Genomic DNA, 13,652 nt, shown 5'->3' on the forward strand with positions numbered 1-13,652 from the left:
GATTACACCCCGATTTACGTCCGTGCGCTGACTTATTTGTTTTCTCTCTAGGTCCACCCGAGCAAAGCGGCATCATCTCGACCGCCATCGCCAACGCGCAAGCAACCCCGCCGCCCCACGGCAACGAGAACGTGAGCCTGCTGCAGCAGGAAGCCGCCAAGAACAGCGCCAACAAGACACAATTCACCTTCACGTGCGGCTCCGACTCGGCAAACAAGATGGTCTGGCCCGGCCAGGAAAACGGTCCCTACCCTCAACCGCCGGGCGCCTACCCATCCTCCAACGCCGCTCCCCACCCTCAGACCGCTCGTGCTCGCCCACCCGTCCGCCCCGACGCCCCGATGGTGTCGACCCAGGGCACCCAGACGAGCCCCAGGATGAACGGCACGCATGCACCTGCTGCCAACAGAAACGCCCCACCGCCCCAGAAAGGTGCTCAACCGCCGCCGCAGCAACAGCAGGCACCGCCGCCACCAAAGCCCAAGCGCAGTGCCTCGAAGCTATACAAGCATGCTGCAAACAAGCGCCGCATCCAGCAGGAATACGCAAACTTCCACAACCCGCCCCCCAACCCCTGGATCTGCGAGTTCTGCGAGTTCGAGGACATCTTTGGCTACAAGCCCAAGGCCCTGATCCGGCAGTATGAGAGGAAAGACAGACAGGAGCGAAAGAGGCTGGCCGAGAAGCGTCGCTTGCTGGAGAAAGCCAGGATGAAAGGGCGCAAGGGCAAGAAGGCGAGCAAGAAAGCACAGAACAACGCCAACAACGCCCAGCAGTCTCAGAATGCTCCGCCAGGTGGCTACGACCGACGTGCCGACGACGGCTCTCTCGATCCGCAGGACGACGAGTACTATGACGACGAGTACGACGATCTTCCGCACGCACCTGTTCCGCATTGTCACCACGTTTGTCAGCATCACCCGCACCCGCCGCCGCAGAAGGTGCCTGGCCTACCTCCCGGTGACCCTCGACTAGGCCCGCCGCCAATCACGAATGGCGCCTAGCATCTGGACTCGACGGGGTGGGCCGTCCGTGTTCTTGCGTTGTCTATTTTTGCTCTTTCCGTTTGCATTGCCGTCGTGGTTGGATCATTCGAGGCATCTAGCAGTACAGCACACTTTTGGAACAAGTGGATATCTGGTTCGACGGTCGGACAGCTTAGTTAAAGAGCAGCACATGCGCTTTTCCTATTCAAGTTCTCTATGCTGGAGAACGTTCGTTCAGCGCCGGAATTCCCTTGAGTCTAACAGTTGTACTGCTAAATCGCTCTCGATGACCCTTCTACGGCTCCCTTTTTTGCCCCCTTCCCAGCGTTCAGCATCACATCAGCATTTGCAGCATTTCCTGGAGCCCTTGTTTTACCACCCAAACCACCACACCATACCCTCCCCAACTACAACCTCACGAAGCAGACTCTTCAGAGTCAACAACACCCCACTCCACATAACGAGAAAAAGACCATACTCGGCATACGGTTTAGAATGGCAGAAATATCGTTCGTAACGATTAGTACTGTAAGAAACTGTGTCAGCGGAGGAAAGACTGAGACTACACCGAGATTGGCATGCCTTTTCAGGTCAAGCATAAACTCAGATTATCAACATTGGAGACAATTGTCAGGGATATAGTGCGTCATGTCAAGATCTGTACACTCATTACTACTTTGTGTATAGCGTGCTGTTGGAATACAATATGTCTTAAAGTCTCCTAGTCCGTTCACGATGTGTGAGAGCCTTGTTATGAGGTGAGAGTAAGTTGATGCCGTGTCGCGTTTCGCCTGTCGTTCAAATGCGCTGTTGCGGCTTACGTATAGCACCGCCCCATCTTGTTCAAGGCTGCACTGCACGTCATTTGATGACCCCACTATCAACTTTCGTTCGTAGGCTGTTCCTTCTTACACATATGTTACTCTCCGCGGCGTCACGCGCATCACCACATTCGTCGTTCGCAATGGGCGACGACGCGCTAGTCACTCCCGTGCTTAAGCATTTGTCTAAAGAGGGGACTTTGAAGGCGTTGTGCGATACCTGTCGCGGGCTCCTGATCCAACCGGATGTGAATTTACATGCGGACACGAGTAAGACATACTATACTGAACAAATACGGGAAGCTGCAAGATACGGGTGTCAGATTTGTACTCGTCTTCACAAATCTCTATGTCGCAATAATGGACCATCGGACGATATGAAAGTGACTTCAATTACAGCCAGTTTATACGAGTCGAATACACACCTCCTCTCACTCAAGAAGCACACCAACTTTGAGCTACCAGATAGTCAAGAAAGAACGATTTTCTTCGGCAAAGACACGCTTTGCCTACAATTGGGGCCTTATATATCCACAAACGGTCACCTCAAGATGCATATGGAACGACTACACGCGACTGATCCTCTCAACGTTCCAGTGGCCAGTTCCATCGTTTCACACAGTGGCAGTGATCTACGATTTGCGACCATGAAGGCCTGGCTAGATGAATGTACACAAAATCATAGTCATTGTCAGCGCCTTATATCTGGACCACGGAATGTACCGTTGCCAACTAGATTGATTGAAGGAAGTGCGGCAGTCGGAATGCCCTTTCCTGGTTCTGACAGAACAATTAGTTGACAAGCCATCGCTTCGCTATGCAACTCTGAGTCATCGGTGGTGTATTGCCGCGAACATGCCTTTGCTACTCAAGGACAATCTCCTTGAGCTGCAAAACAGCATACCTATCAACAATCTACCCAAAGTATTTCGAGATGCGATAGCAATGTGTCGTCGCCTTGGCATCGACTATATTTGGATCGATTCACTTTGCTTAATCCAAGACGATGCCATAGACTGCGAGCGGGATATTGCGAATATGGGCAACATTTACACGAATGCATTTCTCAACTTCGGGGCGACTGGTGTAGCCGATTTTCCAGAATGGGGACTCTTCTATGAGAGTAATCAAGACGACCTACTGCCCTTCCACGTTCCAGTCCATCGTAAAGGGCATGTGTTAGACTACCTCGTATGCAATTTCGACTCATGCCGTGTACCGGGATCTACAACATTGATGTCACGTGGATGGGTTCTACAAGAAAGATTGCTCAGCCGCAGATCGATTTACTTTGACGATGTCTTATCTTGGGAGTGCCATGCCATGCTGGCGAATGAAGTGTTTCCTGGAGGCATACCTTGGGATCGTGATTCGTTACCGTATTGGGGCATCCACCAGCCATTCAAACTATCAAGACTCTTGGACATAGAAGACTCGAAGCACGATGCCAAACATAAGAAAGCCAAGCTGTACGAGAGATGGCGTCTTGTCTGCATGGCATTTGCCAAATGTAGGTTGACTTACTCGACCGACGCATTGCCTGCGATCTCGGGTCTGGCAAGAGCTTTCGGTCGAGCTCTTGATGATGTTTATCTCGTTGGACTCTGGCAGAAAGATCTCATATTAGGTCTGCCTTGGTAAGTTAATCGCGGGTACAGGCCTCGCACGCACAATCATGAAGCCACAAAATACCTAGTCTTCATAGGTAAGCCTGTCCTTTTAAAAGCGCTATAAAGCCGTGTGCAACGTATTTACCATGTAAGACAGCCCCTTCATGGTCGTGGCTATCAGTAGCCTGCGCAGTGGACTTCATTGCAGAGCGACACGCGAGTTGGGGCATTAGGACTATGAACGATCAAATGCAATCATCGCGGAGTAAATTGGGCACAGCTTCCAGACTGAAAGCAGCGATCCCATGGGCCGGGTATTCGCTGGTCAAGTCAAACTCCTCTGCCATGTTCGACCAGCTTCACAATCGAATCACCGTACATGGCCAAAGACCCGCCATGGTAGCACGAGCAATTCGACGGCGGTTACAATGGAAATTGGCAAAGAGACGTTCAAGGGTCATGGTACTGCGTACTTGCTCAGCACGATCGAAGTCTGTACAAACTATATGAAACTGACCATGACGAAAAGCGTGGCATGGCGCGCGGTCACATCAACGGCTTGATCCTTGAGATCGCACAAGAAAACCCCAGAATGTTCCGAAGAATTGGTTGCTTCACTCATCCGTGGATTGCGGAAGGATCGAAGTCCATGCCAGAGTATCCGGAGTTCGCGGACGTGGTTGATCCGCAGTCCCTGGAGCGCGAGGAAATCACCATAATCTAGATTAAGTAAGGTCGTTTCGTGGGCCCTGTATAGATTCAAAGAGGGACTGATCGTCAATCAAGTACTATCAAGGCTGCGAATGGTATATAGGACACATCCAAGCCAAGTCACTGATCACCAAGGCTGTATATCTTCGCGGAGCAATGCATGGTATTAATACGAGCTCTCAAGATCATTAAAATCCTTCAGTCCACCGTAAGCCACAGCTCTCCATCGTACTCGACCTCGACACTATACTCGCTACTCGGCGTCGAGTTCTTCGGTACCCACCCAGTCTCCCGAATGAACCTCTCAATCGCCTTCTCCGTCAACGGCTCCGCACCCGCAGCCACACCCGAATCCCCAATTTACCATCTCCTCCCACTTTCTCCACATTCCCTATGCAGCTCTTCACAGTCCAGCGTAAAGGACTTTGGTCGAGCTAAACCTAGCCTCGACACCAAACCCCTCCACAACCCGTTCCTCCACCAATCCTCTCTCTTCAACCACCTCCCCACTCCCAACCTCCAATTCTTCCAGGGGTAGCAGCGCTACTAGTCAAACTCAGATCCGCGCGCAAAGACTCACGATAATCGCGATCCGAAACCACACCCTCCCTCCCAAACACTTCCTCATCCCAATGACTCTTCCCCAGCCCCACGAGCCCAGCCTCCGGCGCCATCCACAGCCGGACCAATCGTTCCGGCTTACTGCAGACTATGTGCAGTCTCTGCACCACCGGCAGCGCATCGTGAAGTACAACCTGCAGCTCCGTCCAAGTGATGTTCAAATTCGCCTTGGGATTTTCCGCCGGCGTGATAACGAGCTGGATCGTGCTCTTGTCGTTCACGGCGATTTGGGCCCAGTCTTCTGTCGTGTAGATGCTGTAGGACGCGTAGCATTGGGAGAGGTAGACGGCGCGTGAGGCTTTGGAAGCGAGTGCTTGTGCTGGTGGAGGGGAAATGGATGTTATGTCCAAATCGGCACCTTCGCGGATGTGCAATGTGGTGGTAACAGGCATACTGTGCTGCCAGATGAGGTCTTGGAGCTCTGGGGGGAGGTGGGTGAAGGGGTGAAATATTGATGGAGACATTTTTTCATGTCTGGCAGAACTGTGATGGGATGTATGCGTGTGTGATAATGTGATATGAGGGGATAGATGTGATGAAGGGAATAGGGCGACATTTAGTTATTTATACGATTTGGAAGGGGGACTGTGCGCGCTGCTCTAACTGTGGTGTTTGGTACACGAGGGAAATGTCTGTGAAAGGGTTTTCTGTGGTTCGGGGTATTGAGGGGACTGGATATCTTCGGCGGACTTTGGTTCAAATCAGTGGAAATCTCAGTAGTGCGTATACATCGAGGGTCTGATATCAGACTCGAGCTGCTTTGGGCATTATTGGACCTTTTGGTTGGAGACGTTGAAAATATGGTTCACGAGGATGGGGTAGGCTTGACATATTCAGTGCACTTTGGTTCGATTTTTTTTGGAAGTCTTTATAGCGCCAAGATACTCAGAACTTACCATCAGACATAGGCTGTTGAAAGTGTTGTAGTACCTTCGATTAGGGATATTGGATGTATAGTTCGCAGGATTAGGTAGGCTGTATATTTTCGGTAGACTACAGTTCGATCTAGTAGAAATCTGAGCAGCGCGAACATATTCAAGACGCACCATCATGCGTAAGCTATTGGAAACATCACTATAAATTGTGGTTGTAGATGTGGAAAATGGGGTTCTGATGATCTGGTAGTCTGGATATCTCTCATGTACTATGGTTCGATGTAGTGAGAATTGGAGTTGCGCGAACATATTCAGGACACGGCAGCAAGTAGCAGTGCGTTGTAAGAACTGTGATCTATTTTGGTAGAATACTGCTCCGAATGTGGTGCGCGTAGATGCGACTCAAATGTCTTCGCCCCATCGCAGCACAACGATAGGTGATGGTTCAGTACAGTAAAGATATCCGAGAACCCTCATCGTGCTCCATCGATTCTTAGCAGGGTTGTCATATTATCGTTTGCAAAAGATGTGCACCCCCCCTCAGCCTCACTGAATAGAGCGTAGAGACACCTCTGTATACTCCTATTGGCTTAGATCTTCGTGATAGTCTAAGAGGGTCTAGATAGCCGTTAACAGGTGTCACTTTTAGAGCGAACTAGATAATTCTAACCTCTAAAATTGCTGCCCGCAATATGATATCATTAAGTACATCACCGCTCTTCTGTTACATCATTATTTATCATAGACTTTTGTCATTATAGAAGTTCTAGGGGGGTGCACATCTTTTGCAAGGCACCGATATGATCTTCACAGTTTGACACTTGCAATTAGCAAGGTCGCATAAGAGGAATTCTTGATATTCTCCAGGGAGAAGGACGACCCCATTTTCAGCGGCAATATTGGGCAAAGGGTGTGCAAACATGCCGATCCTTGCCTCTGTCCCGGGCCCCTCGAGTGATTCGATGAATAAAACCCACTTTTAGTTGCTGCCTAGCGTCGTGCCACGGTCAAGCCAAAGGCCTTTTCTGGGTGGGTCGAGTAGCTCATGAGACAATGATATATATCATTGTTCGTTTTGTCTACCGGATAGAATCAGTGGCGTGTATCGTACCATTCGAATTGTTGGTGAACATCATGACCTGTTCTAATGCGTGGCTTCGTTCTTCGCATAAGTCCAGTCATAGTTACATGACCCCCCGAGATATTGCCTGTTGGATCACTACCTCTAAGGAATGTGATAGATTCAAGAATCCGAGCGGTGTGCATGAACCTTTCAAGAACGGCATCGCATAAATTGAAAAGAAATTCGATGTTGAATGGCTTGAAAGCACATGACCATGTGAGTACTCCAGGTTAGTCTTTGCGCCCGTTAAAGTATCGATGCAAGTGCCATGCAAGTGCCTACCTGTATAGCTTTGTGAAGTATCTTCTATACAAATCCAAACACGACTGGCATCACAAAACTACAGAAGTTCATAAAAGAGGTCCTTCTTCAACAGTCGTGCCAAGTATTCATCGACGAACTCCCGCGCAAAGTATTTTGCAAGGCCGGAGAACCCAAGCAAGCCATCCGAAGAATGCGTAAGATCACACTGAGAGAAGACCTCTGCCACCTCCATCCAGCACTGTTAATTGCTCGACAGCACTGCCACCAGCCCTGTTGCCAGACATGATTCCGACGATCAGCAATATTTCGGGAATGCACGAGAAGACTTCCAATTCGGAAGGGCGCCTCTTATGCACAGAGACGTGGCTTATGTCGTGCATCACATTCATGTGTCGCTCCACGAGGGTGATATTCGCTCGCGAGAAGCTCAGAGCATTCCCATCGAAGTTCGCCGACATCGAAATAGATCGAGCATGGACTCAGAGATCGCTCCTGTAGTACCCAACCGCGTGACATCAAGTTGGAGAGATTGAAACCCTCAGGGTGGGGCGGGAGTGTCGATATAGCCTAATTCGTCGAAGTCGCTGCGTCGAACTCTTGCGCAGATTGGATTATGTTCCTCCGTATAACTGCTATGGGCAGTTTAAAAGACCATCTTTTGTATACATTTCTGCTGCGACCAGCGCTCAGATGTTTAGACAAGCATGTGCATAAACTTGATGATCTAGAGCGTCTCTATCCAGAGATATGGTATAGCCAGGAATTGGCAAACCCGAATAGCATCCCGGAAAGTTCGTGGTGGGGATAAGAGGTCAATCCGTCTGCTTAAGGCGTCTTTGTCCGCTTGAGTCAAAACAAATAGGCATTTGCATCCCCATCTATGAGTGAGCGTCGCATATGGGAGTCGCCGTGACATTGCTACCCTTGCCAGCTTGGTCAGGCTCAATCAATTTTAGTCGGTCGCTTTTCTCAACAGAAATGAGGCGTGATACAATGTAGCTTTTTCTATCAAAGAAAGGATCAATAAGAGTATGGCATGTCTTGTGGTTCTTAAAACATTCGCTCATCCACCTGTGTATCATATCCGGCACTTTCCGACCTCCTGTACTGTTCGAGACTATAGGGCGGGCAACAGGCTTGTATGAGACATCTCGGCGTGAGCTCCGGACCACAGGACCCACGTCGATTCCTGTGACCCAATTACCATAACAACTGTCTCTGGGATCTCGCTGTGTGGCATTTCTTCCCACTCCAATGTAACAGTGTGTGAGATCAGTTGGGAAGTTGGTCGATATGTCGAGTGCATCTCATTGACTTTGAAGCATAGCTTGATCCGAAGAGATCTATTGACGGCATGAAAACCAAGTCTGTTACAAAGTCGGCAGTGTTTGGAGACCATATCCAGAGTAAATATGATTAAATGATCCAAAGTATCCTCACATCTGGCTATAGATGGACGTTCCAAGAGAAACCTACAGAGGGCACAGATCAACGGATCGAGCTGCCTTGCTAATGTCAGGAAGTGAGTGTCAGTCTCAGGATAGATAGTGTTGTGGAAGATGAAGTAGCAGGTGTATTGTAGGGTAGACGAATCGCTGACCCTGCTAGGGTCCTAGGAGTCGACTACTTATACTAAGTGCTTCCTTATGTAAGCACGCCCTAATCCTACACCCATACCCCTGCCGTCTAACAGCTAATTCGAGGGGCCGCCACCGAGCGAACCGGGAAGAAGGTGTGCTAGCGACCAACATTGAAGGACGTTTTCAGTACCCAAAGTGCATTGATTTGACTCGGACTAGAAGTGGATGTTCTTCACAAGATGTACGGTCGTAACTCATGTCGACGTGGCCATGCCTACGATGGCAAGGCGACCTACCTTATTTGACCCCTGGGGCGCATTTGTTTCGTGCATGTGTACGACTATAGGTCGTGGACTTACAGACAGAATGGCTTGTCCTGTGACAATAGGCATCGAAACGTGATGCATCAGGATGATGGGGCAGTGTGGAGGAAAGACGAGAGGTTCGCGTTGCCTTTCCTGACCTGAAAGGGCAAGTGAGCCCCACTTTGACACCACACTGTTGCGAGTAAGTCAGTGAAAACTGACCGTCCTGGACTTCCCTATTTGGTTAGCTCCGTATCGCCAGTTTATAAGCAAAATAACGCCCGTGTCATGAGCCGCTCACCCTCTGATCAGCCTGCACCGCCACAGCTCAGGACGCTTAGGTCTCGCTCATGCTTGGTGACTAGATTTGACTAGGTCTGCTGTAGATGCTGATTATGATAACTTTAGTGCGACGCCATTTGCATTAGGTGGTGCTCCCAATATGGCCGCAGGAGGATGACGAGGTGGCCTTAGACAGGGCCACACTGCACACTGAAAGGAGACGCTTCCTCCCCTCGTTCACCATGGCTAGATGAGTTCTTCTGTACGCACTAAGTAGTACATTTACGTAACAGGGTCTTAGAGAGCAAATCTAATAGACATTTATTACTATCTCGATAGATATAGACAGCAAGGTTAGCGCGTTTAAAAGATACAATTATTGTAATTTTTCTGCCCGGCGGGCTTTCCGGCAGGCTTGAGCCACCCACTCACCAAACATGCTTGCATATCATCACCAACTAGAAAATAATTGTCTCAAGCACGAGGTAAATCCAGCGTCTATTCAGCATGGCCTACCTCCAACTGACCTATCACTCAGGACCCAGAGCACGAGCACATAGAAACACTCTGCAGCTCGAAGATTGCGCACAGTGCGGCTGTACAGAAGAGCTGACAGATCACTGCAGTCACTGCTACCACTGTCAGACATGTTCGAGCGCGGTGTGGTTCGGCTGCCGTGTATGCCCTCACTCACCGGTGCCGAGCGTGTATCGCTTGTGGTTCAAGAATAAAGTACGTGCGGCGGAGAGCGAGAAACCTGGCGGGGGCACGGAGAAGACGGGTGATGGCCGAGAGAAGGAAGATGGATTGACCGAGCAAGAGAGGCGGTATGCTGCTCGTGGACCATCGCCGGAGTCGCCGGACTTTTCGTACGCGTTGTTGGATGATGGGATTCAGTAGCTTCGTCCATCGTCGCGAGATTTGTCGGATTTGTCAGACGCGTTGGAGAGCGAGGGTGAGGCGAAAAAGCAGGGCGAGGCGAATACTCCACCGGGTAGCGCGCCGCGACAATGAAATCAGCCATATTACATAGCCAAGGCAGTCTCCACACGCGATATTGGGAATGGACACACTACACTCAAGTTCATTACACTTTGTGGATGGCGCTAGAAAGTAGAAATCTGACATTTCACGAATTACGCTATGCTAGTCACACCGCTCAAAGCAAATCATTGCTCCACAAATATTTTGACATGTATTCGAATTTGGCGTCGCAGGTGATGGGCTTGCAGGAGCGGGAGGTGGGGTCGGGGCAGGAGCTGGTGTTGAGAAGGTGGCCGCAATACCTCTAGACTCCGGGCTCCACCGACACGGCGCTGTTGCCTCTGGTGCCACGGACCAAATAGTTGCCCTGTTATCTCCACACTTGCAGTACTCCTTGGGCTCTCGTGGCTGATTCGATGCGGCTCTGGTGAAGTGTCAGTATAATTTTCCGAAGCGCGCTTTGCGGACTTACCCATGGAGACCGAACGGGCTTGTGTCCTCTTTCTTCTGATATCCTGGAATTGTGTTTGGATCTCCGCCTCAGAGTTTCTGCAGAGATATTGCTGCCTGTGTGCCGAGGGCAGCAGCATTGTTCGTGGCTGGAAAGGTTTCGTGGATGTTGACGTCCATTGACTCGAAATCAGGATTTTTGCATGGACGGCCTTTGAACTTGTCTGCTTTACACATATCTTCGTCTTTTTCTTCATCGCTTTTGAAATCATCCGCAGGACATTTCGGAAGCTTTTCAGGGCAGCACTGGCATCCCTTGAGCTTACCTTTGGCGGTGCATTGCAGGCTGGAGTCCTGTCATCAGTGTCAGTTATATGATCGAGTCGGAATGGAAGTTCGAAGGTAACACACATTGCCATTGCAGTCTTGGGCGGGGCAACTAGCGGTTTTATCCTTTGGGCAGTTTTGTTCTTCGCAGGGTCCTGCAGTAATGTCAGTACAATGTCGACTACCTCGCTTTCTTCGCTCATTACTCACAGTTCTGCCGGTTTCCGCTCGCACATAGCCCCCAGGGGTTGTTGCCACCGCCATTGTCGCAATCAGGCTCCTCGCCTTGATCTTTACAGCTATGGTCATCTTCTCGGGAGCCTTCAGGCTTTTGTGGCGGTGGCTGAAACAATATAGCTGCCGTCGCTTCATTTTGAGCTATAAAGGATTAGCAAGGTACTGTGATATGTTCACTAGAGTACACTAACATGCTAGATACCATGCAATACCGCCAGCGAAGACAACTGCAGCTACAGTCTCAAGCCCAGGGCCAGCACCAGACGTTATCGCGGTCTCCGTTAGAGAAATAGTGGTCGATGCTCGCAGGTCGTGGTATTCACTAAGCGTCATCAGTTCCCATAAGACAATTCCCGTTTAGTCGCCGATAACTGAAGTCATAGTGACTTTGGGGCTGCTGTCTAGACCTCTATCGTCAGAGCACTTACAATAGTATCCGTGGCAAGGCTCTCCACCTAGACAGTATGCTTGATCGCTACACACAAGGAGACTATTGTAGGTGCTCTTGATACTGTTGTTGCCTCCGCACATAGAATATTCCTTCGGGTCCTGAATAAAGAACAGGGGATTTATTGGTTTTGGCGAGGGAATTTCGAGCGAAAGGCACGGTGCGAAGGCGACGTGTTACTGCCAATCTCCACATGATGTAGTAGTGACCGCGGCGTGTTACCGCAAATATCCACGCGGTGTGGTAGTGACCGCAAGGTGGGCTGCGATAGTGGAACGATTGCACGAGCCGCTGGGCTAGCGATTAATGCAGTAGTCTCTTGCGGGAAGAAGAGGGCAAAGAATGAGACGAGGGTGACAATGTACATCTGCATGGTCGCTGTGGTTCAACTGCTGAGTGTTTGATTCAATTTTGCAGAGGAAACAGGCTCGTCTTAAGCATTTAGACTCTCCGATCCTCAAGATGTATCCACTTTGCATTGCACTCTCACTAAAACGTGTTCGTGCCGCTTGCTCGCATTTTTCAGGCCTAACTACGGCGCAGCTTCGCAGGCAGCATTGATTAAGACGTTGTGCATGGCGAAGTGAACAAATTTTGATAGTCTCACGTTTCAAAATCCTACAAACGAATTCTGAGGGTAGGAGTCCGACCAGTTCTTCTAAGTTGGGCTGACTCGAAGTGTATGGACAGGGATTGAAACTACGTGCTATGCCCACTTGAACAATGACGAATGTCTACCGGTCAGGGCCGTGAGAAAACGAGTGAAAAGTACTCCGGCGGAAGTCGCTTCTTATCCCTCTTTCCCAGTTGTTCCTAAGCTTGCCTCAGCCTACCAAAACACAACATGTCCACTCACCGCACCCCACCCGCAGGCACAGTGATTCACCGTAGCTTTCTAGTGTTCCGCCCCAGGCTCTCATCATGTCTTCTCTCTCAAGCACTAGCGCATGATGTAGATCGGTCCTTCAATAGAACCAATACAACCCGATTCACTCACGTTCCATATTTGGTCCCATTGATATCTACTGGGACGAGCTCCAGTCGGCCACGCGTTCCAGGATCAACAGCTATACATGAAAGTAAGAAAAAATCTCTTTCTAACCTCGTTTCAGTTTGCCATAAGGAAAGCGATGGATCTATCAAAAGTTTTAAAGAATCTACCGAGTGGTCGTGATGCTGCAGTCGCCTCCGAAGCTATTATGGTGTACTGTGTATTTAGCTCACTTCTCTTAACAAATAAAGCACTCGTGCACAGACTGTACCGCGTACAAGACAGTAAGTTTGGTAGTAGAACTTCGTATTCATTACAATCAGACCATTGCTGGTCATTGAAAGCATACTACATGTCCTCGTCGTCCAAGCGGGTTATCAGCAGTGCAGACAATAGAGAAGCACAGCAGCAGGCTGCGAATATCATCTCTGTCCCAAGTTGTATCGAGCCGTCACCAGTATTTCCCACCACGCTAAATACGACTGTTGCTAGGAAAGACACTAGCATCTGCGGCATCGAAATAGCTATGTTGCTGAGGCTTTGGAGCCAGGCAGCCCACCGCGTACTACGACCAGCTTGCCCGTTGCTCAGTATTTCCATGTTGATTAGCGTGAACGGGATCCATTGCGTCACAGCCCAGCTCACTCCCGCCACAGAAGCCATGAAGATCGAACCGGCAGCCGACTGTACCACAAGAATACCCATCAGACTCGCTGCATAAAGAAGCTGAGAAACACACCATGTGCGACATTTCCAACCCAGGAGGCCATGTTTCAACGCCAGCCATGAACACAAGGATGGACCAACAGACGTCGTTAGCAGTGCCACACCGGCAAAGCATAGCAAAGCCAACGAGCCGTACCGAGCCCTATATTTATCGCTAATTGCTCCGAACTGACTAGCATAACCGGGTGAATGAGTGTCGGTTTCACTACTTGCTCTCAACACCTCTGTCCGAGCCAATTGGTTGACATAGCTAGGTAAAAGCATTATCAGAGAGAATGGCCTTGCACAAAAGACACATGAAAAGGACATAC

At 49.8% G+C, this 13,652-nt stretch overlaps 5 protein-coding genes across 5 annotated transcripts in view; 2 read left to right on the forward strand and 3 right to left on the reverse strand.

The window, feature by feature from the left end:
* Positions 1-1,004, forward strand: part of SNOG_14911 (hypothetical protein) — a gene marked incomplete at both ends in the record, with an annotated part of 1,893 nt that extends 889 nt beyond the window's left edge. The window contains one exon of the mRNA XM_001805029.1: positions 52-1,004. Coding sequence (XP_001805081.1) covers positions 52-1,004 — 953 coding nt within the window. The remainder of the gene's footprint in view (positions 1-51) is intronic.
* A 1,658-nt stretch (positions 1,005-2,662) lies between these two features.
* Positions 2,663-4,141, forward strand: SNOG_14912 (hypothetical protein; the record flags this gene model as incomplete). Its single annotated transcript, XM_001805030.1, has 4 exons — positions 2,663-3,444; positions 3,466-3,512; positions 3,575-3,792; positions 3,821-4,141. The coding sequence occupies 4 exons, from the start codon at positions 2,663-2,665 to the stop codon at positions 4,139-4,141; spliced, it is 1,368 nt and encodes a 455-aa protein (XP_001805082.1).
* Positions 4,142-4,531: 390 nt separating this feature from the next.
* On the reverse strand, positions 4,532-5,213 carry SNOG_14913 (hypothetical protein; the record flags this gene model as incomplete). The annotated part of the gene is made up of 2 exons (XM_001805031.1): positions 4,532-4,653; positions 4,709-5,213. 2 exons carry the CDS (start codon positions 5,211-5,213, stop codon positions 4,532-4,534), a joined length of 627 nt encoding a protein of 208 aa, XP_001805083.1.
* Positions 5,214-9,541: 4,328 nt separating this feature from the next.
* SNOG_14914 (hypothetical protein) lies at positions 9,542-9,827 on the reverse strand (the record flags this gene model as incomplete). Its single annotated transcript, XM_001805032.1, has 2 exons — positions 9,542-9,618; positions 9,695-9,827. 2 exons carry the CDS (start codon positions 9,825-9,827, stop codon positions 9,542-9,544), a joined length of 210 nt encoding a protein of 69 aa, XP_001805084.1.
* Positions 9,828-10,702: 875 nt separating this feature from the next.
* SNOG_14915 (hypothetical protein) lies at positions 10,703-11,997 on the reverse strand (the record flags this gene model as incomplete). The annotated part of the gene is made up of 7 exons (XM_001805033.1): positions 10,703-10,918; positions 10,939-10,966; positions 11,024-11,094; positions 11,150-11,282; positions 11,379-11,498; positions 11,605-11,631; positions 11,834-11,997. 7 exons carry the CDS (start codon positions 11,995-11,997, stop codon positions 10,703-10,705), a joined length of 759 nt encoding a protein of 252 aa, XP_001805085.1.
* Positions 11,998-13,652: the final 1,655 nt, after the last annotated feature.

Source organism: Parastagonospora nodorum (assembly GCF_000146915.1).
Source record: "Parastagonospora nodorum SN15 chromosome Unknown scaffold_34, whole genome shotgun sequence".
Taxonomy (NCBI): domain Eukaryota; kingdom Fungi; phylum Ascomycota; class Dothideomycetes; order Pleosporales; family Phaeosphaeriaceae; genus Parastagonospora; species Parastagonospora nodorum.